The sequence below is a fragment of the Anas platyrhynchos genome, chromosome 3, assembly GCF_047663525.1.
Source record: "Anas platyrhynchos isolate ZD024472 breed Pekin duck chromosome 3, IASCAAS_PekinDuck_T2T, whole genome shotgun sequence".
NCBI lineage: Eukaryota > Metazoa > Chordata > Aves > Anseriformes > Anatidae > Anas > Anas platyrhynchos.
The window spans coordinates 93,569,451-93,596,561 of NC_092589.1; the positions used below are offsets into that span (position 1 = coordinate 93,569,451).

Consider the following 27,111-nt stretch of genomic DNA (forward strand, 5'->3'; position numbering starts at 1 on the left):
GATGGTGACAGACAACATGGCTTCACTCGGGGCAGATCGTGCCTGACAAATCTGGTGGCCTTCTATGATGGGGTTACAGCTTTGGTGAGTAGGGAAGGAGCAACGGACATCATCCTCATGGACTTGTGCAAAGCACTTGCACTGTCCCCCATGATCTCTGTGACAGCCATGTCCCATTGTCCCCCATGGTCTCAGTGCCAGCCATGTCCCAGTGGGCAGCAGTGGCCATGTCACCATGGTGTCACCATGGTGTGTCATTGTGACACGGCGGCCTCAAAGGGTAGACGTAGCGGGCTCAAAGGGTAGAGGCCTCAAAGGGTAGAGGGCTGCTTGGTGAGGTTATCTGCTGCGTCTTGGTGAGGTTATCTGCTGCGTCTGGGTTGTGGGAGTGCTTCTGACAAGCCACGCCATGGCTGCCATGCAGGGTGAGGCCGCCAAACTGGGAGAAGAGGGTGAGGGCAGAGTGACCTCCCCGGAGCCCGCACAGCCCACAGGCGGGCAAGGGGGTGAACAGGGCTGTGTGTGAGGCTGCAAGCGGTGAGGGGTGGGCAGGAGCCCCCCCAGCTGTCTTGGGGCCACGAGGGAGGGCCGTGTGGGGCAGCTGGGGCTGGCAGGGGGGCAAAGGAAAGGGGTCCCAGGGGCTGTGGGCACTGGTAACATCACAGGGTGGGATGCTGACACTGGAGGTGGCCTCAGGGTGGCCCACGGGTCGAGCAGCCCTGTGCAGGTGCAGGGTCTGGGGGGTCATGAAGGGGTCTTGGAGCACATATAGGCCCGCAATTAAGAGCTGACGGAGATGCAGGACTCGAAGGATAGGGAGCTGCTGGCGCTGCAGGCTGAGAGCGCCCGGCTGGCAGAGGAGCTGGCAGGGGGCAGAGGGCCATGGTGTCCCGTGGGAGGCAGGCGTCTGTCTGTGCACGGGGAATCTGACAGACCCTCATTCCTGCAGGTGGCAGAGATCCTCATGGCAATCCAGGGAGGCAAGAAATGCTGGACATGCCCTGCGAGCTCCAGGAACACCTGATGGAGCTAAGCAGAGAGGTCGGTGTCCCCTCCTCTCTCCGTGTCCCTCAGCTGTGACAGCTAGGGCAATGTCAGGGGCTAAGTGCCTCTCTGCCGCTCCTCTTTGCAGAAACGTTGCGTGGCCCAGCTGCAGGAGTTGGTGGCATCTGTGAAGGTGAGTTCACAGACCCTCAGACTCACAGAATCACAGAAGGCTCGAGGTAGGAAGAGATGGCTGGTGGCGATGATCTTATTAATCACAGATTCAAGGAGAATGGCAAGGATATCTTGCCAGGTGGAGAGCTCACAGGAGTGCCTCAGTGCCCTGATGGCTACTCCTCTTCCCCTTCTCTCTCACAGAAGCACATGCTGGAGCAGGGAAAAAAACAGTCGCAAAGACCAAGATGTAAGGGAGAGTGTGGCTCATCCTAACAGATTTGGGGGAGAGGGAAGGGGGGCAGTGCTGGGTCCATGCACCCCCAGTGGCATATGGCAGCAGCGTGACTGGGCAGGACGTTTCCTACAGTGACATGGCAAGAAGGAGGTGCTTGGTGAAAGCCAACGTGGCTTCACTAAGGGCAGATCACGCCTGACAAATCTGGTGGCCTTCTGTGATGAGGTTACAACACTGGTGGACAGGGGAAGAGCGACTGATATCATCTGCCTGGACCACAGCAACAAATGTGACACTGCTCCCCATGCCATCCTTGTCTCTAAATTGGAGAGACACCGATTTGGTGGATGGAGCACTGGGTGGATAAGGAACTGGCGGGATGGTTGCACTCAGAGAGTTGTGGGCAACCACTCAATGTCCAGGTGGAGATCAGTAACGAGTGGTGTTCCTCAAGGGTCAGTATTGAGACCGGCACTATTTAACATCTTTGTCAGTGACGTGGACAGTGAGATTGAGTGCATCCTCAGCAAGTTTGCCAATGGCACCAAGCTGTGTAGTGCAGTCGACATGCTAGAGGGAAGGGGTGCCATCCAGAGGGACCTGGACAGGCTCACGAGGTTCAACAAGACCAAAACGCAGTGTCCTGCACCTGGGCCAGAGCAATCCCAAACACAAATACAGGCTGGGCAGCAAAAGGATTGAAAGTAGCCCTGAGGAGATGGACCTTTAGATAGCTCAACACGAGCTGGCACTGTGTGCTTGCCACCCAGAAAGCCAACAGTATCCTGGGCTGTATCAAAAGAAGCCTGGCCAGCAGGTCAAGAGAGGCAATTGTCCCCCTCTACTCTGCTCTCCTGAGACCCCATCTGGAGCATTGTATTCAGCTTTGGGGCCCCCAGAAGCAGAAGGACATGGAAGTATTAGAATGAGTCCGGCAGAGCACCACAAAGATGATCAAGGGGCTGGAGCACCTCTGCTACAAAGACAGGCTGAGGGAATTGGGGCTGTTCAGCCTGGAGAGGAGAAAGCTCCACAGAGACCTTTAATAACCTTCCAATACCTAAAGCTGGAGAAAGCTGGGGAGCACGGTGATACTTGACAAGGAGTAATGGCTTTAAACTAAAAGAGGGTAGATTTAGATGAGATACAAAGAAGAAATCCTTTACTCAGAGGGTGGTGAGGCACAGGAACAGGCTGCTCAGAGAAGCTGTGGATGCCCCATCCCTGGAAGTGTTTAAGGCCACGTTGGATGGGGCTTGGAGCAACCTGGTCTAGTGGAAGGTGTTCCTACCCAAGGCAGGGAAGCTGGAATTTGATGATCTTTAAGGGCCCTTCCAACCCAAGGCCTTCTATGGATCTGTGATCCTATGAGTGCCCTTCCTGTGGGTTTGGAGCTCCAGCAGCTGGAGGGATGGTCGCCAGGAGGGGACACTGGCAAAGATCTCCAGCCAGGCAGAGATCTCTCAGCAGTGCCCCAGTGCCCTGATGGCTGCTCCTCTTCCTTTCCTCTCCCACAGGAACTTGAGCTGAAAGTGAAAGAAGAGACATCTGACGGACTGAAGGTGGGGTGCAAGGCAGAGGGCACAAGTTGGCCCTTCCTCCAAGGGTCAGAGAGGGGGGTGCCAGCACTGCTTCTGTGCAGCTCAGCGGCCTCAGGCCACGGTGTAGCTTGGCCAGACATTTGTGCCAGAATGAGGTGGAGAGGGAAGGGGGGGGGGGCATAATTTCCCTGTGCCTGTCTGTGAGTGGACAGCTCTCCCTGTGCCTTGGGGCAGTGGAGGAGCTAGACAGCACGGCCCAGGAGCTGGAGAGCAGTGAGGGTCCCTGGGACCCAGCACAGCTGTCCAGAATGCTGTGCCTGTTGTTTTGCAGCACATTGCCAAGCTGGAAGAGCAGCTGCAGGAGGAGGAGGAGCAGACAAAGGTAGTATGCAGGGGCCAAGGGGAACCGTGGGGTGCCCGCTGGCACAGGGTGGGTGATGTGGAGGAGGGCTGGAGTGGGCACAGGGAGTCAACAGTTCTGTCTCCCAGGTGCTGTGTCAGGAATTAAGACGGCTACAGGAGGATATAGAGGAGAAAGAACATTCCTGGTGAGTGGGGACTGCCCCAGCTCCCTCAGCCGCTCCTTGCAGGAGGATGCACTCGATCCCCTCATCCAGATCATCGATAAAGATATTAAAGAGGACTGGCCCCACTACCGAGCCCTGGGGAACGCCACTAGTGACTGGCCTCCAACTGGATTTGACTCCATTCACCACAACTCTTTGGGCCCTGCTACCCAGACAGTTTTTAACCCAATGAAGTGTACGCCAGTCCAAGCCACTTGTACCCAGGGGGCTCTCCGCAGCACCCAGTGGAGCAATGGGGCCACCAGGGCTGGAGCCGGGCAACGAGGGATGGAATGTGGGAGCCAGTTCTGATCAGTACCTGGCATGACAGAGGAGCCTGATCCCGGTCCAGGGCTGTGCATGTTCTGCTGGGGAGCCCCCATGGTGCTAGAGTTCTGCACTCACCCAACCAAAAACCCTGTTACCTGCAGGCAGCAGCATCAGATGGAAGTGCAGGCGATGACACAAGCGGGTGTGATGCCGGAGGTGCTGGAAGCACAACTGGTAAGGGGGAGAGCCCATGTCAACCCCTGCCCCTGCCAGCATGGGGCTCCCTAGGGACAGGGGTCCATGGAGCGCTTGGTCCAGGCCCGGGCTGCGCTCCTGCGGGTAACTCCTGCTCTTGGGCATCAGCCCAGACCGTGCAGTGGGGCCTGACAAGCGTCCCTACCTTGTGTTGACCTACAGAAGAGGGAGGAGCTGGCGAGAAGAGGTGCCATTTCCTGGCTGTGGTGAGTGTCCCCTCAGGTGCCCTGTGCCCACGAGCCCGCACCCAGGTTCCCCTGCAGCAACTGGGATGGCTGGGATGCCTGCTGTGGCGTGTTTGCTCAATGCCAAGGTGTCTCACGTCCAAGCCTGTCCCAGTGAGCAATGAGAAATGCCTGGAGGGACAGCTTGTGGAGCTTCCAGAACAGTCCCCTCTGGCATGGGTGCAGGATGCGTCCAGCCTGCCCTTTTTCCAGCCCTTTTTCTGCCCCACAGGACATTCTGCCTTATCTTTGTGTGCTTGGAGCTGGCCGTCCTTTTCATGCTGGGAGTTGCGGTGCTCTACGCCTCCTGTTATGACCAGGAGTTCTTCTACCACCTGCTGCTTCATGTGCTGCCAGAAGATACCTACACTGACCTTGTATACTTCCTTGAAGACACCCTGTCTCTGGTCAGTGAGGGCGTGCTGCCCTACTGACATTTCTTCTAAATAAATCCAAGGCTTCTCTACCCAGTTGTCCTGTGCCTGTGCCCCTCCCCTCCCCTCCCCTCCCCTCCCCTCCTCTCCCCTCCCCTCCCCTCCCCTCCCCTCCCCTCCCCTCTCCTCCGCTCCCCTCCCCAAGGAGTTCCCACTGACAGCGGGAGGGAAAATATAGCCCCCATTTTTAAAAAGGGAAAAAGGAAGGCCTGGGAGCCACATGCCTTCCTCTCTTTGTGGGGGTGCACAGCCTTCATCGCCCTCAGGCGCAAGGCAGAGCTGAGGCAGGGCCGGGCTGGGTGAGCAGGGCCGCCCTAGAAAGTTCTGTACTGGGGGCATGACTGGGGGGGTGCTGGGGGGGGAACAACACAGAGCTAAGGGGACACATGGGGCTGGGGACACCCGGAGCACACAGTCAGGGAGAACTGTACTGTATCCAGTGCTGAGGACTGAATCCAGTTCAAGAGTCCTGGGTCCAGCTCTGAGCTCCCCGGTACGAAACAGACCGGGATCTGGGAAGAGTCCAGCGGAGGCCACAAAGGTGATACGGGGCCTGGAGCATCTCCCCTGGGAGGAAAGGCTGAGAGACCTGGGTCTGTTCGGCCTGGAGAAAAGAAGACTGAGGGGGGATGTCATCAATGTGTGTAAATACCTGAGGGGTGGGGGACAGAGGGATTTGGCCAACCTCTTTTCAGAGGTCTGTGGGGACAGGACAAGAGGCAACGGCCACAAAATGGAGCCCAGGCAGTTCCGCACCAACAGGCGAAAGAAATTCTTCACAGAGGGGGTGCCGGAGCGCTGGGACAGGCTGCCCAGGGAGGCTGTGGGGTCTCCTTCTCTGGAGATATTCAAGGCCCGTCTGGAGGCCTACCTGGGCAGCCTGCTGTAGGGAACTGCTTTGGCAGGGGGGTTGGTCCCGATGAGCTCTCGAGGTCCCTTCCAACCCCTACAACTCTGTGATTCTGCAAACTGTGGGGGAGATGTGGGGGGAGCAGCTTGGGGTGGGGGACATGGGGCTGCACGTTGGGGGGCACATGTGAGTGACAACGGGGGTCTGGCGGGCACACAGGAGTTGAACTGGTGAGGGGAAAGGGGGTCATATAGGAGTGGGGGTGTTATAAATGGCTCAGTCTTCAAAATAGGATTGTAATCAAAGTTTACAAGTTATTAAAGGAATAATACTGACAGAGCAAAGATGTCTGCTATCTTGGGAGCTGCTAGCCTGGGAACCCTGGGCATCCTTGAAGGGCATCTTTGAGAAGAACAGCTGAGATCCTGAGATGTCCTGAGGTACCCTCAAGAAGCACTAAACAAGAAAATGTGACAACAAACAGCACCCTGGAAAAGTAGAGGCAGCCCTCTGCCACTGGGAGACAGTTTGGGGGCTCCTTTTTGCTCCTCACAGCTGCTCCAGAGAGCCCTTTGCCTTTGCTTCAGCAGCTCAAAGCATCTCTGAGCAACTCTCGACTCCCTGAAGCAATGCTGCATGACAGCGAGCAGCTCCCAGCCTCTTGTCAGAGACCCCAAGCCCATCTGGGCAGCACCCTGAGTCCCGTGAAGTCTGCAGCAGGGGGAAGAAGCGCAGACAGCTGGGTTGTCCATGTCTTCACTGCAGGAGATCATGGTTGTGCAGCTGATCAGAGAGACACCCCTGCTGTGGGCCCTTGTGAGGGAAGGGTCTGCAGTGGGCAGTAATAACTTTTGACTTCTCTGGCATGAAATGGTTCGCTATTTCCTTGTTTCCTGGGCTGGGGGTGCAGATGGGGTGCGGATTGTGGGAACCTGTGGAGAGGCACAACAGAGACAAGAGAGATGCTCAGGCCCCTCACCCCAATCTGAAGCGGGGGCTGCTGTTCCCAGCATGGTATAGAGTCTATGGAAGGGTTTAAAGAAGACGGTAGGAACGAGTCAGGACTGAACTGGTCCTCGCAGCTCCAGCTCAGGTTTTGAAGGGTGATGGAGTAGAGACACTAGGGAGACTGCCCTGATTCTAGGCTTTGAGAAGGCAGAGCTGGGGACTAACCCACAGGATCTCTCCTTGCTGGGCAGCCCCTCTGAGGTCATCAGGGACGCCACCTTACAATTACAGCTGTTGCTTCTTGTGATGTCACAGCTGTATGAAACCTTGCACTGACGAGGTGTGCAGCGGCGCCAACCAGAGAGGCTTCCAGAGCCAGCTGGAGCCCAGGAAGGATCTTCTTGGGTCTTGGGAGGGGAGCAGACTTTTCCCTATTTCCCTATTTCCCTTTTTCCGTTTTTAGCCAGTGTGCTGGTGCTGCGGAGATGCCAGCCAGGCTGGGCAGGTAGGTGCAAGAGAGCCCAGAAAGCTGGGAGGGGAAGGTGAGAAACCCTGCATGCTGCCTGGATTCCTTCAGCCAGGAAACCCAGCAACCCTCTTTCGTGGGCACAGCCCTGCTCCTTCTCTGGGGAGAGATGAATGGGGCCAGGCTGCTTTCCCCCTGTCATGCCAGAGTTCTTAAGCCACCTTTGCATACCGTGGGTGGTGTGCCACTAGCCAGATCTTCCCAACGGCCCGCAGGCCCTCGGGGGTTCAGCTGTATTGAGCAGAGGAATCTGGTGGCAGGCTAGCTCCTCAACAGATCCCTGGAAAATGTGTGTCCCAAAAGTAGGCTGTGATAACCACAGTCTTCCCTCTCCTTTAGAAAAAGCGTCACTCACCAGAAAGGCAGGAGGATTCTCAAGCTCCTTTTTCTTCTGCTTCCAGTCCTTTTTGGTGAGTATTCCTTGCAAAAATCAGATTTGCAGAGCTAGGAGGAGAGACTGTCCTTGTACACCATTGACGAGCCCATTTCTGTGATGCAGTGAATGCCACCGATGTCCTTTACAGGCAGGCTCCTGCCTGCCTGGGGCTTTGTATGGCTGCTGGCAGGGACAGGCTTGCAGCCAGTAAAATTCCCTCTGTATAGCTTTATAGCTTTGCTTTATGACCCTCTGAGTAGAATCAACCATGGCCTCTGTGCATGCTCTCCAGGCACTAGACCACACCACTGGTCTCGTCAGCAGGTCTCTCAGAGCCGGGCCCCTCCATTTTCTAAATCTTCTAAACTCCATTTTCTGGGCCTGGAGTATGACCACCAGGAGGCTGGGGTGGAAGCCTCTCTCTACAGCATTTGCAGCTGTCCCAGCCAAAGCCCTCCGTGGGTGTGAAAGAAGAAAATGGGGCTCCAGGGATCATTAGCAGTCTAAGAAAATAACTCTCTCTTGATGATGTGACCCACAGCTGGTGACTACTGCTGGACACTGTGGGGAAAAGAAGCGTTGCAAGTAAGTCTTGGTGTGGGAAAGCCAATGCCTGCAAAGGCCACAGCTCTGCCCTGCTGTGTCCATGTGGAAAATGAGGAGTTTGGTCAAAGGCTCATCACTGCTGAGACAGAGAGTGGGTGGTGGGCAATTGTGTTGGTCAGTCCATCTTGGCACCTGGATGGGCTTCAGTGTGCAGACGGATCTTCCCAAGTGACCTGTGCAGGGACGGGATGAAGAGAGGAGCACTTTGGCAGAAAAGGCGTTTGCTCTCTCTGTACCGCTGGGAGAGGTTGGGTGGGATATGAAAGCAAATGGAAATGCAGACGGTGCTCTGCTGACTATAGCTAGTTAAAGAGCCCGACTTCTGGGGTTGGGATCTCTCCAAACTGCCTCGAAGCAGGGGAAAATTTTGCCACCTGTTACTGGGGCATTCTCCTTTGGGAAGCCCTGGCAGTGCTCCTCATGCTTTCTCCAGTGGAGTGTCTTTATCTTCCAGACCACGTTAGAAGTGCCCGAAGCAGAGCACAAGTCTACCGGGTAAGAGAGCTTTCTTGACATGGAAGTTTTCCTGGGGATTTGGCTCAGCCAGCTGTGTGCCATTTTTGCACTCCCTTGCCTTGTTTTCAGGGCTCCTGACCTTTATCTGTGGTAGTGGAAAGGAGCCTTTTGTAAACCAGAGTAAGGGAAAAGGGGCTGAGGGGGTTGGGGTGGGGGGGAGGTAGATGGCCCATGGGAACCCTTTCCTCCGATGGGCTGCTGCTGGACAAGATCTGCTTTCCCTTTGCCTCCAGGACCTCGCTGGTTTGGCATGACCCTAAGAGGCAGGAGCTCCAGGAGAAGGAAGCCCATATGTCTGCTGCAGTGGAACAGTTTGTGCAGGCAGTGAGCAAGGTTCTGGAAGATAATCACATCCGAGGGGAGAAGAGAGAGGTAAAGGTGCTGGGGGCAAGTCAGAGAGCTCAGTGCCCTCTGAGGGCTTCCTCCTTGGCCCTTTTCGGTGGTAGCTCTGTCCTTGTGCTGCCTGCCCCACACCTGACTGCCAGGGCTCAGTTTTGCTTGCACTCTGAGCAGCACTGTGAACTTCTCCCTGGGCTGGGTGTCCAGGCAGGCACCTGCTGGGCTTGGCTTGGCTTTGGAGGCCCTTGCTAGAAACTTGCAGGTCGGACTTCTTAGCTGGCAGGCCCATCCTCCGGGCCAGCTGGAATGGGGCCTCTGCATGCAGCAGCTGGCTCAGGGCATGACTCCATCTCCAGGCTGGTCTGGAGAGTACACAGGGTGGAGAACATGGCTCTCAGGCAGAACCTGAAGGCGGTCTGTGCTTTGGCTCTGGACACTGGTGGCCTTTTCCAGGCTTCACTTGGTTCATCTGGGAATGCTCACAGTCTGGCACCTTTTCTGACAGGTCTTGCCTTGGGTTTTCTGACATGGAGCCCTTCCTTAGCTCTCTACTAGAAGTCTGCTCATGCAGAACTGCTGTGTGTTTGTGCTCACTGCTGTATCTCCATTCTTTTTTTTTTTTTTTTTTTTTTTTTTTTTTTTTTTTTTTTCCAGAACGTTCTGCACTTCACAAGGGACGCATTTGAAAAGGTGCTTAAAATCTACACCTGGATGCCTGACTGGGCCCTGAAATCCTTAGGTATGCAGACAGAGTTCACTGCACTCAGCTCGTGCCTGACACTCCCCAAAGCAACAAGCTCTGCATTCAGCCTGAGAAACACACCATAATTCACTGCTTCTGCTAATGCATGTCCTAGTGAACTTCTTTCCATGTTCATTTCAGGTGCTACAATTGATGTGCAGAGGACTTCCAAGAGTTATGGTGGGAAAGACGCAAAGAAGTGGTGGATTTTTCCACTCTTCTCTTTTGCAAAACATCCAGAGACTATACTGCAGGTATTGCAAGAGAAATTGTGACAGCTGGTTTCCTTTCTTGCTTTCTGGTTGGGAGACCATGCGTTTCTGGCATGGGTGGGAGTTCTGTGGGTGTGCTGAGCCATGGAAGCTGCAAGAGATGTTCTCTGGGCCCCCCAGCACTGATCTGGTGAACCAAATCAGCCTGAAGAATGCCTGAAATGGTCCTCACAGGTCCAGCTCAGTTTTTGAAGGGTGATGGAGTGACATACATGTACATTAGGAACACCACCCTGCCTCTGTAGCCTTTGAGAAAGCAGAAGTGGATTGCAAAAGGCAGTTGAGCCTAGACACTCTCCAAACTTGTGCATCATGGTCTGAACTTTTGGGTAGACCTGTGCGGTGTCAAGAGTTGGACTTGATGATCCTTACGGGTCCCTTCCAACTCAGGATATTCTATGATTCTATGATTCTATGATCTTCACCTTCTGTTCATAGCCTAGCGTTTACTTGTGAGCTGAATTGCGACCTATAGAGAAGGCAAGGTCTGTGGCTCCTTGTTGAACAGCCAGATCTGTTCGCTCTCTGACTGCCTTGCCACTGACAGTCACTGGCTTTCTCGTTGCAGCCCAGTATCTCCCCAGGCGACTGCTGGGCCTTCCGAGGATCTCAGGGACACGTCGTCATTCGGTTGCCGGTGAAAATCTGGCCAGCAGCTTTTACCATCTGGCATATCTCCAGGGCAGTCTCTCCTTCCGGAGAAGTCAGCAGCGCCCCCAAAGAGTTTGCTGTCTCTGTAAGTCTCTGCCTGGCACTTCTTTTTGGGAGGCCCTGGCACTTCTTTTTGGGAGGCCCTGGCCCCAAGAAAACACAGCGCCAGAAAGCGTGGTGTGTTCCCTCAGATATATGAGGATTGGTTGCTGCAGAGCACCGCATCCTATCGAGGGGCACTGGAGACACTTGAGCATTGTTAGACACGTCTGGAACCTTCTTCTGTGGTTCACAGACAAGGATCTGGGAGCAATTGCTCCAAGTGCCCTGACTTGGGTTCACTATCACTTGCACTAGAATACTGCTAGAGCCAAGGAAGGTGGGAAAGGATTCCCAGCTTTGGCCTCAGCATATTCCTTTTTCTGATGGCCTGCTTGAGACTGACCTGCCCCCACCATCTCTTGTCTTTGAGGGAGTGGATGAGGACAAAGCGGAAACGCTCCTTGGGCTATTCACCTACGACGTGGACGGAATGATTGCTCAGACCTTCCATGTGCAGGTATGGCAAGTACATGTGGGCAGGATGGCAGGGAGAAAGGACGGGTTGTCTGCAAGTCTCTGGAAGAGAGGGTTCAGATGATCACCCAAGCCACTCTTTGCTCTCCCATGTGGCTGGCTCCTGCTGGGAAGATGAGGTGGTTAGCCCACCTTTGGAAGTGCTTTCCCTTTCTTTCTGGTAAAGCAGAAAAAGCAGCAGTGGGCAGGGGCTCTGGCAGGGAATTAGTCCCCTTTAGGGCGAGGAGGAAAAATTGCTGGTGGGAGGGAAGATTGCAGACGTGTCTCCATCAGCAAGACCAAAAGCAAGACCATCAGCAGTGTCCCAAAGCAGCCTAGGGAGCAGAGCAGCTTGGGTTTCCACAACTCCCCTCAGCAAGCCTCTGAGGCCAGGGCTTTGCTTTCTAGGCACAGAGGGTGCCTCTATGGCCCTGGTGAGAAAGGGCCTTCTCATTTCCCTTGCTTCCTCCTCTGTCGGGGCTGCCATTTGGTTTACAGCAAGGGGAGTGCTGGCAAAGAGAGCTTCATAATTGTGCAGCGGCTCTTCCCACATGAGTAATGATGCTTCCCCTTGTTTTCTTTACAGAAGGAGCCTCCCAAAACGTTCCGCCATATCAGATTGGAGGTGCGAAGCAACTGGGGAAACCCAGAATACACCTGCATCTATCGAGTGCAGGTTCATGGGCAGATAGAAAAGCCACAGGAATTTATTAAACACGAATAATAGCGTTAGAAAGATGTGGCAGCTCAGTTTCATGTGTTTCAGCCAACCCTGAGGGTGGTCCCTGAAGCAGTGCACTGGGTTTACGTGACAAGGCGTTGGTAGCCGGAGGGGGCTGCAGGGGTGTTCTGAGTTTTAAATTGAGTGTCGCTGCCATTTTGCAGCCACTCGCCAAGGCAGCAACACCGTGACAGTATAAAAGCAGTCCCTAGGGAGGGCCATGACCCAGGAACGCTGCAAACAGGACGCCCAAATGGGATAGGCTTGGCAGTTAGCACAGGCAATTTGCGTGGGACTGGGAGGAGCACGGGGAACAACCCCGTGCATCAACGTACATCCACGGGTCCTGAGGGAACCGGTGGACTTGCTAAGCCACTGTCCCTCATACCTGAGAAGTTGTGGAAGTGTGTTTAAGGAGTTCCCACTGACTGCGGGAGGGCAAATATAGCCCCCATTTTTAAAAAGGGAAAAAGGAAGGCCTGGGAGCCACATGCCTTCCTCTCTTCGTGGGGGTGCACAGCCTGAGGACTGAATCCAGTTCAAGAGTCCTGGGTCCAGCTCTGGGCTCCCCGGTACGAAACAGACCGGGATCTGGGAAGAGTCCAGCGGAGGCCACAAAGGTGATACGGGGCCTGGAGCATCTCCCCTGGGAGGAAAGGCTGAGAGACCTGGGTCTGTTCGGCCTGGAGAAAAGAAGACTGAGGGGGGATGTCATCAATGTGTGTAAATACCTGAGGGGTGGGGGACAGAGGGATTTGGCCAACCTCTTTTCAGAGGTCTGTGGGGACAGGACAAGAGGCAACGGCCACAAAATGGAGCCCAGGCAGTTCCGCACCAACAGGCGAAAGAAATTCTTCACAGAGGGGGTGCCGGAGCGCTGGGACAGGCTGCCCAGGGAGGCTGTGGGGTCTCCTTCTCTGGAGATATTCAAGGCCCGTCTGGAGGCCTACCTGGGCAGCCTGCTGTAGGGAACTGCTTTGGCAGGGGGGTTGGTCCCGATGAGCTCTCGAGGTCCCTTCCAACCCCTACAACTCTGTGATTCTGCAAACTGTGGGGGAGATGTGGGGGGAGCAGCTTGGGGTGGGGGACATGGGGCTGCACGTTGGGGGGCACATGTGAGTGACAACGGGGGTCTGGCGGGCACACAGGAGTTGAACTGGTGAGGGGAAAGGGGGTCATATAGGAGTGGGGGTGTTATAAATGGCTCAGTCTTCAAAATAGGATTGTAATCAAAGTTTACAAGTTATTAAAGGAATAGAGGTAAGCAAATAGTGCTGGGTGCGCCGGGAGTCTCCGCTCCACCAGGACGCACACCAGTTACATCCGGTAGCTGATTTTTATGCTCCTAGGCTAATACATATTCATTACTACTTCTAAAAAAACGGGTTATTATAATTAACTTCTGGGATCCAAACCCTCTTACTGGAGCATGCGTATCAGTCTCTGGTGGTCCCCCTGGGGGTCTCTGGGGGTCTTTCGTGCTGAAGGCTCATAGTCTTCCTCTTTTTTTTTTTTTTTTTTTTTTCTTGTCCTTCCCCTTTGTACTCCTTGGCAGCATGTCAAAAGCTTACACAGCGTGCCCTGCAAGTTTTGTCTCCTAGCCATCCTTCAGCTTCTTTTTTCTTCTCCTTAATCTCCTGGCCACCTGGCCAGATATCAGGGGCTTGCATAGTGTCCCATTCAGAAGCCATAACAGTCACTAGTTGTTAGCAGTTGTTCTGAAAACCCCAGACATCAGAGACTTCAAAGAAAGAACATACAAACAGAAATAGCTCTCTTATTGACACTCCACGAGTAGTTAAAACATTCCTCACAGGCCATTCACAGGGACAGTCACACCTATAGCAGTGCTAAATCAACCACAAAGAAGACAAAAAAGTCTGTAACTGTTAGAAATAAGAGTTCGGAATAACAAAAGCAAATAGGCTCATAGATTTGAGGAATATTTCTGAAGATTTGATAATTTGACTATAATGAGGGGGAGACTGGGACACTGGGAGGAAAGGGAAGAAACTACATCTGTGGAAGAATTAAATTGCCAGTGCAGGACCCAGAGACAGACAGAACTGCTCTCTAGTGACACGACTTGTTAAAATATTCCTTTGCAAGGTACAAGAACTATATACATTAACCATTCTGTTTTTCTTAGACTTGTGGTTATACAAGGGTATGTAAGACAGAAGGTCACATTCATCATACCATGCGGCCCTAACACTGTTCCATACTGACACGAATCAGATGAACATATATCACAGGGGCACACACAAGTGAAAATGGAGGACTTGTCCTCCTCCCTGTTAAAGGGGAACAAAGCTCCCCCCATGGCCTTCCTCCCTCTGTGGGGGTGCAGAGCCTTCACCACCCGCTGGCCGTCATACCTGAGAAGTTGTTGCTAAGGGCCATAGGAAATCAGGAGGTGGATGGTGACAGACAACATGGCTTCACTCGGGGCAGATCATGCCTGACAAATCTGGTGGCCTTCTACGATGGGGTTACAGCTTTGGTGAGTAGGGAAAGAGCAACGGACATCATCCTCATGGACTTGTGCAAAGCACTTGCACTGTCCCCCATGATCTCTGTGACAGCCATGTCCCATTGTCCCCCATGGTCTCAGTGCCAGCCATGTCCCAGTGGGCAGCAGTGGCCATGTCACCATGGTGTCACCATGGTGTGTCATTGTGACACGGCGGCCTCAAAGGGTAGACGTAGCGGGCTCAAAGGGTAGAGGCCTCAAAGGGTAGAGGGCTGCTTGGTGAGGTTATCTGCTGCGTCTTGGTGAGGTTATCTGCTGCGTCTGGGTTGTGGGAGTGCTTCTGACAAGCCACGCCATGGCTGCCATGCAGGGTGAGGCCGCCAAACTGGGAGAAGAGGGTGAGGGCAGAGTGACCTCCCCGGAGCCCGCACAGCCCACAGGCGGGCAAGGGGGTGAACAGGGCTGTGTGTGAGGCTGCAAGCGGTGAGGGGTGGGCAGGAGCCCCCCCAGCTGTCTTGGGGCCACGAGGGAGGGCCGTGTGGGGCAGCTGGGGCTGGCAGGGGGGCAAAGGAAAGGGGTCCCAGGGGCTGTGGGCACTGGTAACATCACAGGGTGGGATGCTGACACTGGAGGTGGCCTCAGGGTGGCCCACGGGTCGAGCAGCCCTGTGCAGGTGCAGGGTCTGAGGGGTCATGAAGGGGTCTTGGAGCACAGGTAGGCCTGCAATTAAGAGCTGACGGAGATGCAGGACTCGAAGGATAGGGAGCTGCTGGCGCTGCAGGCTGAGAGCGCCTGGCTGGCAGAGGAGCTGGCAGGGGGCAGAGGGCCATGGTGTCCCGTGGGAGGCAGGCGTCTGTCTGTGCACGGGGAATCTGACAGACCCTCATTCCTGCAGGTGGCAGAGATTCCCATGGCAATCCAGGGAGGCAAGAAATGCTGGACATGCCCTGCGAGCTCCAGGAACACCTGATGGAGCTAAGCAGAGAGGTCGGTGTCCCCTCCTCTCTCCGTGTCCCTCAGCTGTGACAGCTAGGGCAATGTCAGGGGCTAAGTGCCTCTCTGCCGCTCCTCTTTGCAGAAACGTTGCGTGGCCCAGCTGCAGGAGTTGGTGGCATCTGTGAAGGTGAGTTCACAGACCCTCAGACTCACAGAATCACAGAAGGCTCGAGGTAGGAAGAGATGGCTGGTGGCGATGATCTTATTAATCACAGATTCAAGGAGAATGGCAAGGATATCTTGCCAGGTGGAGAGCTCACAGGAGTGCCTCAGTGCCCTGATGGCTACTCCTCTTCCCCTTCTCTCTCACAGAAGCACATGCTGGAGCAGGGAAAAAAACAGTCGCAAAGACCAAGATGTAAGGGAGAGTGTGGCTCATCCTAACAGATTTGGGGGAGAGGGAAGGGGGGCAGTGCTGGGTCCATGCACCCCCAGTGGCATATGGCAGCAGCGTGACTGGGCAGGACGTTTCCTACAGTGACATGGCAAGAAGGAGGTGCTTGGTGAAAGCCAACGTGGCTTCACTAAGGGCAGATCACGCCTGACAAATCTGGTGGCCTTCTGTGATGAGGTTACAACACTGGTGGACAGGGGAAGAGCGACTGATATCATCTGCCTGGACCACAGCAACAAATGTGACACTGCTCCCCATGCCATCCTTGTCTCTAAATTGGAGAGACACCGATTTGGTGGATGGAGCACTGGGTGGATAAGGAACTGGCGGGATGGTTGCACTCAGAGAGTTGTGGGCAACCACTCAATGTCCAGGTGGAGATCAGTAACGAGTGGTGTTCCTCAAGGGTCAGTATTGAGACCGGCACTATTTAACATCTTTGTCAGTGACGTGGACAGTGAGATTGAGTGCATCCTCAGCAAGTTTGCCAATGGCACCAAGCTGTGTAGTGCAGTCGACATGCTAGAGGGAAGGGGTGCCATCCAGAGGGACCTGGACAGGCTCACGAGGTTCAACAAGACCAAAACGCAGTGTCCTGCACCTGGGCCAGAGCAATCCCAAACACAAATACAGGCTGGGCAGCAAAAGTAGCCCTGAGGAGATGGACCTTTAGATAGAAGAGAAGCTCAACACGAGCTGGCACTGTGTGCTTGCCACCCAGAAAGCCAACAGTATCCTGGGCTGTATCAAAAGAAGCCTGGCCAGCAGGTCAAGAGAGGCAATTGTCCCCCTCTACTCTGCTCTCCTGAGACCCCATCTGGAGCATTGTGTTCAGCTTTGGGGCCCCCAGAAGCAGAAGGACATGGAAGTATTAGAACGAGTCCGGCAGAGCACCACAAAGATGATCAAGGGGCTGGAGCACTTCTGCTACAAAGACAGGCTGAGAGAATTGGGGCTGTTCAGCCTGGAGAGGAGAAAGCTCCACAGAGACCTTTAATAACCTTCCAATACCTAAAGCAGGAGAAAGCTGGGGAGCACGGTGATACTTGACAAGGAGTAATGGCTTTAAACTAAAAGAGGGTAGATTTAGATGAGATACAAGGAAGAAATCCTTTACTCAGAGGGTGGTGAGGCACAGGAACAGGCTGCTCAGAGAAGCTGTAGATGCCCCATCCCTGGAAGTGTTTAAGGCCACGTTGGATGGGGCTTGGAGCAACCTGGTCTAGTGGAAGGTGTTCCTACCCAAGGCAGGGAAGCTGGAATTTGATGATCTTTAAGGGCCCTTCCAACCCAAGGCCTTCTATGGATCTGTGATCCTATGAGTGCCCTTCCTGTGGGTTTGGAGCTCCAGCAGCTGGAGGGATGGTCGCCAGGAGGGGACACTGGCAAAGATCTCCAGCCAGGCAGAGATCTCTCAGCAGTGCCCCAGTGCCCTGATGGCTGCTCCTCTTCCTTTCCTCTCCCACAGGAACTTGAGCTGAAAGTGAAAGAAGAGACATCTGACGGACTGAAGGTGGGGTGCAAGGCAGAGGGCACAAGTTGGCCCTTCCTCCAAGGGTCAGAGAGGGGGGTGCCAGCACTGCTTCTGTGCAGCCCAGCGGCCTCAGGCCACGGTGTAGCTTGGCCAGACATTTGTGCCAGAATGAGGTGGAGAGGGAAGGGGGGGGGGGCATAATTTCCCTGTGCCTGTCTGTGAGTGGACAGCTCTCCCTGTGCCTTGGGGCAGTGGGGGAGCTAGACAGCACGGCCCAGGAGCTGGAGAGCAGTGAGGGTCCCTGGGACCCAGCACAGCTGTCCAGAATGCTGTGCCTGTTGTTTTGCAGCACATTGCCAAGCTGGAAGAGCAGCTGCAGGAGGAGGAGGAGCAGACAAAGGTAGTATGCAGGGGCCAAGGGGAACCGTGGGGTGCCCGCTGGCACAGGGTGGGTGATGTGGAGGAGGGCTGGAGTGGGCACAGGGAGTCAACAGTTCTGTCTCCCAGGTGCTGTGTCAGGAATTAAGACGGCTACAGGAGGATATAGAGGAGAAAGAACATTCCTGGTGAGTGGGGACTGCCCCAGCTCCCTCAGCCGCTCCTTGCAGGAGGATGCACTCGATCCCCTCATCCAGATCATCGATAAAGATATTAAAGAGGACTGGCCCCACTACCGAGCCCTGGGGAACGCCACTAGTGACTGGCCTCCAACTGGATTTGACTCCATTCACCACAACTCTTTGGGCCCTGCTACCCAGACAGTTTTTAACCCAATGAAGTGTACGCCAGTCCAAGCCACTTGTACCCAGGGGGCTCTCCGCAGCACCCAGTGGAGCAATGGGGCCACCAGGGCTGGAGCCGGGCAACGAGGGATGGAATGTGGGAGCCAGTTCTGATCAGTACCTGGCATGACAGAGGAGCCTGATCCCGGTCCAGGGCTGTGCATGTTCTGCTGGGGAGCCCCCATGGTGCTAGAGTTCTGCACTCACCCAACCAAAAACCCTGATACCTGCAGGCAGCAGCATCAGATGGAAGTGCAGGCGATGACACAAGCGGGTGTGATGCCGGAGGTGCTGGAAGCACAACTGGTAAGGGGGAGAGCCCATGTCAACCCCTGCCCCTGCCAGCATGGGGCTCCCTAGGGACAGGGGTCCATGGAGCGCTTGGTCCAGGCCCGGGCTGCGCTCCTGCGGGTAACTCCTGCTCTTGGGCATCAGCCCAGACCGTGCAGTGGGGCCTGACAAGTGTCCCTACCTTGTGTTGACCTACAGAAGAGGGAGGAGCTGGCGAGAAGAGGTGCCATTTCCTGGCTGTGGTGAGTGTCCCCTCAGGTGCCCTGTGCCCACGAGCCCGCACCCAGGTTCCCCTGCAGCAACTGGGATGGCTGGGATGCCTGCTGTGGCGTGTTTGCTCAATGCCAAGGTGTCTCACGTCCAAGCCTGTCCCAGTGAGCAATGAGAAATGCCTGGAGGGACAGCTTGTGGAGCTTCCAGAACAGTCCCCTCTGGCATGGGTGCAGGATGCGTCCAGCCTGCCCTTTTTCCAGCCCTTTTTCTGCCCCACAGGACATTTTGCCTTATCTTTGTGTGCTTGGAGCTGGCCGTCCTTTTCATGCTGGGAGTTGCGGTGCTCTATGCCTCCTGTAATGACCAGGAGTTCTTCTACCACCTGCTGCTTCATGTGCTGCCAGAAGATACCTACACTGACCTGGCATACTTCCTTGAAGACACCCTGTCTCTAGTCAGTGAGGGCGTGCTGCCCTACTGACATTTCTTCTAAATAAATCCAAGGCTTCTCTACCCAGTTGCCCTGTACCTGTGCAAGAAAAGGAATTGACCAGAAAAAAACAAGTAGCCTCCCCTCCCCTCCCCCCCTTCTCTCCTCTCTCTTTTTTTTTTTTTTTTCACTGTAGCTGTTCTATATACAGTACAAGACAAAAAGGAGAATACAAATCTTTTATTTCAGCCCTGCCCAAACAGCTGATTGCACTATAACCATAGAACAAAGGTACATGAAAATGAGTTAAAATGGCATCACAATTTTAATCACAGTTTCATTCTTTTCAGGTACTGTGATTGCTTTTCTATCAGTCTTTGTGATCGGTATTTGTAAAGAATAAAGGCATATTTTTCAGCATATATTTTTTTTTTTTCACACAGTTGTAAACCACCTAGCCCTCATAAGAATTGCTGATTTTTGCTAAGCTAAGATGCTAAGCCAGCTTTGAGTTAGAAGCTTTAGCCAAACATCTAAGGAACCTGCTTTGGCAGGGGGGATGGACCCGATGATCTTTCAAGGTCCCTTCCAACCCCTTCAATTCTGTGATTCTGTGATTCTGTGTATTTGGCTTGCTGTATTTTTACGAAGATTAAGTCTATCTAAGGTAGCCTTAGACTTTCTAGAACGGTGATGGCCATGCATGCCTGCTTCTCTCATTCCCTGTAGAGACTGTGGATGCTGTGAGACCTCAAATGGGAGGGAAAGAGTGATTTTGTAACTCCATGCTGAACAGCTGTGTTGCCACAGCACTGTCATTTAGTAAGCATTTAACATGTTCTACTTCATGAAAGTAGTACTTAGTACCTAAATAGAGCTCTCCATCTTCAAAGAGCTAAACAAACATTAACTAATTATTCTGCACAGCATCCTGCAAAAGAGCTAAGTAACAACATCTCAACTCTTTTTTTTTTTTTTTTTTTCCTCCAAATTCGAAGACTAAAGACTATGACTGATCTGGCTAAAATAAAGAAGGAATTAATTTAACGTAGGAGTTAGTGGAAATCTCTTTTGCGCTCAGGTTATTAGATCACTGGAAACTGCAATGTTTGTATTTATCTCTCATTACATGTTTTTTAAAGAAAGCTTTATTTATTTATTTATTTTGAATTTTGTTATTGTTGGATGTTGTTTCAACAAATATTTAAGCCAAAAGTTAGATGGAGGTATAATTATGAAATGTCATAAAATTTAAAGTTGCTAACATAAAAATTAAGAACAAAATATATCTTAAATATTATAACTTTTAAGACAAAGTTCTATGACTCCTACTGGTATTTAACAATATTTTTCCCCAAACATGCTTCATCCTTCCACAAATCACCAATCTAGATTCTTGAGAAGAACAGAAGTTAACTCAATGGGAACAGCGTAAAATGGTTTATGGCCTGCTGCACTACTTCTGCCCTATGTTAAGGTCTTGCTTAAAGGATCATGAATTTTATGAAGTGGCATATGACAAACCTTTTTTTCAGAAAGATTGACATTTATAAATTTTCAAGAAACTGCTTGAAAAGACAGATACCTAACAGCTGTGGGAAAGAAAGAATGACAGATGAATGATGCTTATCCCCAACTCCAAACTTGTTCATTGCACTGCACTGGCTATTCACTACACAAGCAAATATTTTGGGCAACTATCCGGTAAACACTGTTCTGGTGGATTTCTCAGTCTTCTGAAGTTCTAATATTTTTTTTTTAGGGAAAGGTGGATTGGCCTGTTTGTGTTAGTGTACTCCTGCCTATTCTCCCAGCTGAGATTGCTACAGGAGGAACTAAGCATGTCACTATTAAAATTATCTTAAGTAGAAGTCAATATTAAGGATTAAAATGCATATGTCTCTCATCTCATGATAACTTAAACAGAAAAAATGGATTCTCTGACAGTAGAAAAGTACAAACGTTATCTTTTCCTGAATATTTTAGTCAGATAGTGCCTACCACAGCTGAAGTGCTATTTGAAAAACAAATGGCTTAGGACATATGGCATTAAGTGACTTCTGGCAAACCTATGGAGCAAGGCATATGGCATATGATAATCTTGAAGGAAGAAATGTCTCCTTGTACCCTGTAAAATGATACAGCAAACTGATTTCTGAACCTATTTCTTGTCGTCAATTTGAAAAATTACTTTGCTTACCTATTATAGATTTAAAATGCTTCATGATTATTTTTCTACCCAACTTTGTTTGCTAACTATTTCTAACTGGCACATTGAGATTTTTTTTTTTTTTTTGAGTGAGCCTAACATATGGGCATGAATATGAGCAGCCAGTTTGTCACTCATTGTTATTTTCTTGTTCTATATTTTCCTATCAGGTGATGGTGTTAGAGCAACTCATGCAGCTTAACTAAATCTCACTGAGATGTTACATATAAAAAGAAACTCTTAAATTGTGTATGTCCAAGGAGGAATGTCTTATGAAAAGTATGAACAAAAGTCTGAACAAAAAGTTTTAAATGCAGAAAAGTCATCAGTAACAAACAGTGTAAGACAAAACAGTAAAGAATAGAACAGAACAGAACAGAATAGAATTCTCTCATGCCCTTTTTGTAGATGAGTATAACATTGGCTTGGTCCATAGCCAGCATGGACCACCCCAGACTCCCATGACCTTTGGTAAATTATTGACAGTAGTTCAGCTACAACATCCACTAATTCCTTCAGCACTCTGCAGTGAAACCCATCAGGCCCCATGGATTTATGAATGTTGAGCTGGTAGAACTGTTCATTTACAATTTCAGTGACCACAGATGGAAAGTCATGGCCCTCCAGCTCTGAGGTCCGGGCAGCCCCAGATCTAGTATTCCAATCAAATACTGAGGCAATAAAGGAATTAAGTGCCTCCACCTTTTCTTCCTCATTAATTGTCAGATGACCATCCAATCCAAGTGTCAGTCCAATATTTTCCTTTGACCAACTCTTGCTGACATACCTGAGAGACATTTTTGTTGTCTACCAGTGGCTAGTGTCAACTCAGGCTTTGGGTTTCCTTGTTTTCTCCTTGCAGATGTGAACTGCAGCTTTGTCCTCTCCCTCTGAAGCCAGACCTTGCTTCCAGAGGTCACATATTTGTGAATCTATTTAAGAAAGTAAATCCATTTAAGGAAGAAAATGTTATCTGTCTCTTAGTGTTGTGTTTAAATATAATGCTAAAGGTCTTTCCTGACTTTTCTTCTATTATTTTTTTTGGTGCTAATCTAATTGTATATAAAATATCGTCCATTCTTATGCGTTTCTGAGCTGTAATCATTTCATGCGATAGAACATCAATAATCAGAATTACGATTCTAGCAGTACTGAACAAGAAGTAGACAGACTATTACCATGAAGATTTTATCTTACTTCCATAGCAAAGTAGTGAACAAAGTTGGAAATATATATTTTTTTTCTCCTAATCATCTTTCTCTCAAATAGACAGATTTTTCAAGGCATGTGCATTAATTTGAGGTGTATAAAAATAAATAAATAAATAAAAATGTTTAACGACAGTTTCGAGCCATGAATAGTAAGGTCATTAATTTTATAATAGAATGTTTATATCCTTAGTCTGCATCAGAATAATTCCATAATCAGTCTCAGAATGTCATTGGAAGAGTTTTCATAGTCCAGACTGACTGTTTACATGGCAGGAATAGCCTATCTGTTCAGGAGGTAATCATATACAATTTCTATCTTAGTTTTATAATCGAAGCAATTTCCAATTTAACTCTTTTTTTTTTTTGTAGAATTAGAGTTGAGAACAATTTATTTGGAAGAACTTGGACTCAGTTCAACATCCTGAATAGCAGTTTCTTGGTGTGGCATTCCAAATACCATGATTGTGCTCACAAGTAGCTCCAGCCAACTGGCATACCTCAATGCCTGCAGAGCAGCGTTTTCTGCAGCCCACATGACTTTGTGATATCTGAAGCTGGACACAGGAAACCTAATAGCACCTGAACTGAATTTCCACTATTTTGAAAAATTCAGTTGCCTTCAGGATCAATACTTGTGAGGTTATCCAAAATTAGTCATATAATCTAACCACTTTTTTCTTCAGTCAGTACAAAAAAGGGGAAACCTCTAGATCATACCAGCCTTAGATTTTGGTGTAAAGTAGATGTTATAGCCAAACTTAAAAGTTTTGAAAACTCAGACTAGATGCTCAGCTTTTGGATGAATAAATCTCTTAAAGCATTATCTAGTCATCATCAAAGAGTGACCTCCAGTAGTTCAAAGGATGAGTCCTTCTTTGGCCTCAAGGGCTAGTAGAGCAAATTGGATCCCACATCCACAGAGTGAACAAGAACCTCACATGTACCTTTAATAGGCTGTCAATTTCAGGTTGTGCTGTGGCAGTAGTAAGCTGCTGAGGAGAAACTGAACACCCTCAGACTCTATGGATGCTAATCAGGGCTAAGGGTAATCATTATCTTTCAGGGTGGAGCTGAAGTACATGAAAGTGTCATTACTTCTTAAAGACCTTCCTAGCTGATTATGTTGTGCAGTTCCATGGGTAAAATATTGACCTGTCTACATCACTTGGAATTTTGTCTTCAGTTTTAATAGAGAATGCATTTCACAGTAGACATCTAACTGACCAAATGCATGTGCATACGATCTAGGAGATAAGAGGAATAAGTTATATTGTTTTGTTTCTGTTAGGGATATTTAATGACAAGTTAAAGCAGTGGAACATGTGCAGGTATTCTTGTGATGAACATCTTATAAATGTATGAAATAAAAATTAAAATGTAACAATCATAAATTCAAATTTATTTTCATTGCATTAATATAATTTTCAACTATTCATTAACAGTAATTAAAAATAAACTATACTCTTCAAACTCCAATTGCATCTTTTTACACTGATGATTTTATAATTACAAATGAAAATGATTTTAACAGGAAGGAAATAGTTTGCAGAAAGGTGTTAAAATTGATTTTTGTTAGAGAAGCACACCAAATACATTTTAATAAAACAGTCAGACTAGGATTGGACACAAGATCTGTAACAGGCATATTTAAAGATCAGCTCACATCCTCCAAAAATAAACCTCTTGTGTTGATTTTAATTATGAACTGACATCATTAAAAAGAAATGACCTTACACACTCTTGATTCAGATCACGCATACTTTATATGAAATTTTGTATTACTGCTAATACATGGCAAATAATTACCTTATTCAACTGCTCAGAGGTTAAACAGACTTTTTTTTATACTTCATAAAAAAAATAATAAAAAAAAAATCACACACACACACACACAAAAGCAGTAGACCTAAATTTTTGTAGAAGAAATTATGTTCTTTGTTCTCTTTCCAGTCCTCTCTACCAGCTCATACTTTTTTAATGGAAATTATTTGCAGACCTTATGTGGAGAAGCAATTCATGTATATTAAAAAAAATGTATATTAAGCTGATTCTCTTTTTCCTTTCTGTTGCAAATCTACCCATCTAGCAGCTTATCTACCCAGTCAAATCCATTAGCCATCACACCCAGTTCATCTACATATAGCTAATGCTCCTGCAGCTGAAAACACACAGAGAGCACCTTGAAAGGCCAAGGAGCAAAAGAAGGGTCTGTCTTTGAACCCTCCAGATCCTGAGCTGGTGTTTGTCACATTGATTCCATTGAAGCTGACCTGGCAAGAGATTAAATCATGCTGCTGAACAAGCCATAGCAGAAGATGTTTGCTTGGGCATGCTGCAGTGTGATCTCTCTCCCAGTCCCTACAGCACTGAGTTCAGTGGGCATCACTGGGAGAGGGGATTCTGATGATACCATCACTTCACCTCTGAAATCTTCCTCAGTGCACACACCTCCGTCACAGCAATCTGCAGAGCTAAACCAGGTTGTCCTGACAGGAAGGAAAAATCAGGCCAACCCAATTGTTGTGCTGAGAGTATTTGTTCTTACAGTGCTCATTTATAGTCTTTTTATGATGCACCCAGCATTGCATAAACTTCCAAATGTATGTTAACTTCCAAATTATATATAATTGAATTTAAATTGATACAGTAAATTATTTATAATGTCTTCAATGTTCCTGGCCTTAGCAGGGAAGACATCTACTAATACACACAGGACTACTATATATCTGCTGCCTGATATGTCAAATTACAGTGAGGTCTTATTTATAAAATTGACTTCTGTATGGCTGTGAATGGGCTGTAAAGCAAGCAGGACAGAGACCTTTTCAGTTAAATAGATTTAGAAGCAGCAAGCTACTCATGTAGTGTTCCACTGACACAAGCTAAAGATGCAATTTTTATGACACTTTTCAATAAAGCTTTCAAATATGTGTACTTTATAAAATCAAATGAACACTTAGAAAGAAATTATTTGTGTATTTTGAAATAAAACTGAGCACCCAATTAATTTATGCTTGTTGTCTGTCTTCTGCTTTTCTCTACAATCACTCCACATTAACTCACTTAACAGCCCAGAAAGAAGGTAACTGATTCTTAGTGTGATTTTCATTGTTTTTAAGTACATTTATAGCTATTAGAACTGTTGTTTTGTGAAAATTGCATTTATTACTCCCTTAAGTTAGCTTTAGCAGAGAAATAACTTTCACCAGTTGATAAAATATTTGACATTTTGAAAGATAAGAGCAATGTTCTGTCATAAATAACACCTTCAGGTCAGGACAATACTATTCAAATCAAGTCAAAGCAAAGGGGTTGAACAACAACAACAAAAAATCACCTCAATTCAAGGGCAAAATAAAAAAGAGTTGACTAGAAAAATCTTTCCACAGCTTGTGCTAGCAATAGCATCTTCTGGGGAAGATTTGTCTGTGCCGGTGGGGATCAAATCACCCGTCAGGTTTCTGAAGGGACCCATCAATCAGATTTGACACGTTGCTGATTGCTCCATTAAATCACCACTGTGGTCCTGATTTGTCTCATCAGGTCAGATGAAATTTTTTTTGAGGAGACTTGAGATGGTAAACTGTTTTTCAAATTTCCTGATTGAAGGCTTTTCAAATAAATATGTGTTTTGCTTTGAAAAAGTCTAATGGACCATAAAGCTATATCCTAATAACAAGTTATTTTAGTACACAGGTTTTGTTCTGTTAAGTATACTGAATCAGCACATACGCTTTTCTTTTTCTCTTTTTCTCTTTCCTTTTTTTATTCTTTTTTTTTTCTTTTTTCCTTTTCTTTTTTTTCCTTTCATTTTATTTTTTCCTTTTTTTTTTCTTTTTCTTCTTTTTTCTTTTTCTTATTTCTCCTTTCTCCTTTCCCTTTCCCTTTCCCTTTCCCTTTCCCTTTCCCTTTCCCTTTCCCTTTCCCTTTCCCTTTCCCTTTCCCTTTCCCTTTCCCTTTCCCTTCCCCTTTCCCTTTTTCTTTCTCTTTCTTTTTTTTTTTTTCTCCTCTCCTTTTTCCCTGTCCCCTTCTCCCTCTCCCTTCTCTCTTATTTTTTTTTCCTTTAGATTCTACAGAGAGTGTTTCAAATAATCAAAGTTCTTTTCCTAAAGTTCTCTACTAACATCTGCGTCAAAGAAAAAGAAAGAGAAAATCAAACAACTCTGGAGAGCTTTTAGCATGCAGCAGTTCCCCTCTTACAAAGTAGTTCTAAGACATATATCATATGGCTTCATTATGCTCCAGGATTTTCTATTAATGTTTTGTATGTGCACCCAGAGCCTTAGATGTATGAATATTTAAGCAATCTAAAGAAATGAATACATTAAATTATCACTACTTTAAATATTTCTCCCTTGCTTTGCATATAGGGATAGCATAGTATCAAATCCATATTTGAACAGATTAAATTCATGCTTGATATGACACTAGGTAGATGACTTACAGGAGGAACGACTTTGGCACCCCTCAGATGCAAACTTGAGAGAAAAGCAACTTCCTCACCTGAAGTTCTCTACAAGTAGACCTGCTGGTGATATTTTGGCATTGCTGCTCCCCTCCTTAGACAGTATAAGGAAATATCATGGCACATAATATTTTCTGGTTGTCTACAGATATCTTATATAATCTATTTTTAATCTCCAACAGACATTTAACTTAAAATGTTATCTCAATTAACAACCACTATTATTTATCCATGCTCTGATTTACTTTGCATTTAATTAAAAACAATGGAGAATACATATTAAAAAGAAAAAAAAAAAAAAAAAAAAGGAGGGGAAGGCAAGGCAAGGCAAGGCAATGAAAGAGCTATGGAAACTCTATAAGCATTTGCTTTTGTCTTTTTAATT

General features: G+C 49.0%; 3 protein-coding genes across 4 annotated transcripts; all 3 read left to right on the plus strand.

The window, feature by feature from the left end:
• On the plus strand, positions 1-4,712 carry LOC140002026 (uncharacterized). Of its 2 annotated transcripts, XM_072035119.1 has the most exons (9): positions 1-425; positions 950-1,041; positions 1,133-1,177; positions 2,914-2,958; positions 3,269-3,319; positions 3,427-3,485; positions 3,935-4,007; positions 4,191-4,234; positions 4,485-4,712. In XM_072035119.1, the coding sequence occupies exons 1-9, from the start codon at positions 410-412 to the stop codon at positions 4,684-4,686; spliced, it is 627 nt and encodes a 208-aa protein (XP_071891220.1). In that variant the 5' UTR covers positions 1-409; the 3' UTR covers positions 4,687-4,712. The 2 variants fall into 2 exon arrangements, with proteins under 2 accessions (XP_071891220.1, XP_071891221.1); XM_072035120.1 differs by lacking the exon at positions 4,191-4,234 and having other exon boundaries at positions 4,485-4,703.
• Positions 4,713-5,809: 1,097 nt separating this feature from the next.
• Positions 5,810-11,913, plus strand: LOC113841852 (SUN domain-containing protein 2-like). The gene is made up of 10 exons (XM_027448555.3): positions 5,810-6,989; positions 7,350-7,420; positions 7,928-7,971; positions 8,447-8,487; positions 8,742-8,880; positions 9,502-9,586; positions 9,731-9,843; positions 10,430-10,597; positions 10,985-11,071; positions 11,654-11,913. Exons 1-10 carry the CDS (start codon positions 6,970-6,972, stop codon positions 11,789-11,791), a joined length of 906 nt encoding a protein of 301 aa, XP_027304356.3. The 5' UTR covers positions 5,810-6,969; the 3' UTR covers positions 11,792-11,913.
• A 1,085-nt stretch (positions 11,914-12,998) lies between these two features.
• On the plus strand, positions 12,999-18,984 carry LOC140002027 (uncharacterized). Its single transcript, XM_072035121.1, has 9 exons — positions 12,999-14,632; positions 15,157-15,248; positions 15,340-15,384; positions 17,120-17,164; positions 17,475-17,525; positions 17,633-17,691; positions 18,141-18,213; positions 18,397-18,440; positions 18,691-18,984. Exons 1-9 carry the CDS (start codon positions 14,617-14,619, stop codon positions 18,890-18,892), a joined length of 627 nt encoding a protein of 208 aa, XP_071891222.1. The 5' UTR covers positions 12,999-14,616; the 3' UTR covers positions 18,893-18,984.
• Positions 18,985-27,111: the final 8,127 nt, after the last annotated feature.

Bases quoted from the DNA above. Each gene is read 5' to 3' on its own strand.
- LOC140002026 (XM_072035119.1), top strand. The intron at 1,042-1,132 runs GTCGGTGTCCCC...TCCTCTTTGCAG, and splicing joins TGATGGAGCTAAGCAGAGAG to AAACGTTGCGTGGCCCAGCT. The intron at 4,008-4,190 runs GTAAGGGGGAGA...GTTGACCTACAG, and splicing joins AGGTGCTGGAAGCACAACTG to AAGAGGGAGGAGCTGGCGAG.
- LOC113841852 (XM_027448555.3), top strand. From the start codon at position 6,970: ATGCCAGCCAGGCTGGGCAG. The intron at 7,421-7,927 runs GTGAGTATTCCT...TGTGACCCACAG, and splicing joins TCTGCTTCCAGTCCTTTTTG to CTGGTGACTACTGCTGGACA. The intron at 8,881-9,501 runs GTAAAGGTGCTG...TTTTTTTTCCAG, and splicing joins TCCGAGGGGAGAAGAGAGAG to AACGTTCTGCACTTCACAAG.
- LOC140002027 (XM_072035121.1), top strand. The intron at 17,526-17,632 runs GTAGTATGCAGG...TCTGTCTCCCAG, and splicing joins AGGAGGAGGAGCAGACAAAG to GTGCTGTGTCAGGAATTAAG. The intron at 17,692-18,140 runs GTGAGTGGGGAC...TGATACCTGCAG, and splicing joins GAGGAGAAAGAACATTCCTG to GCAGCAGCATCAGATGGAAG.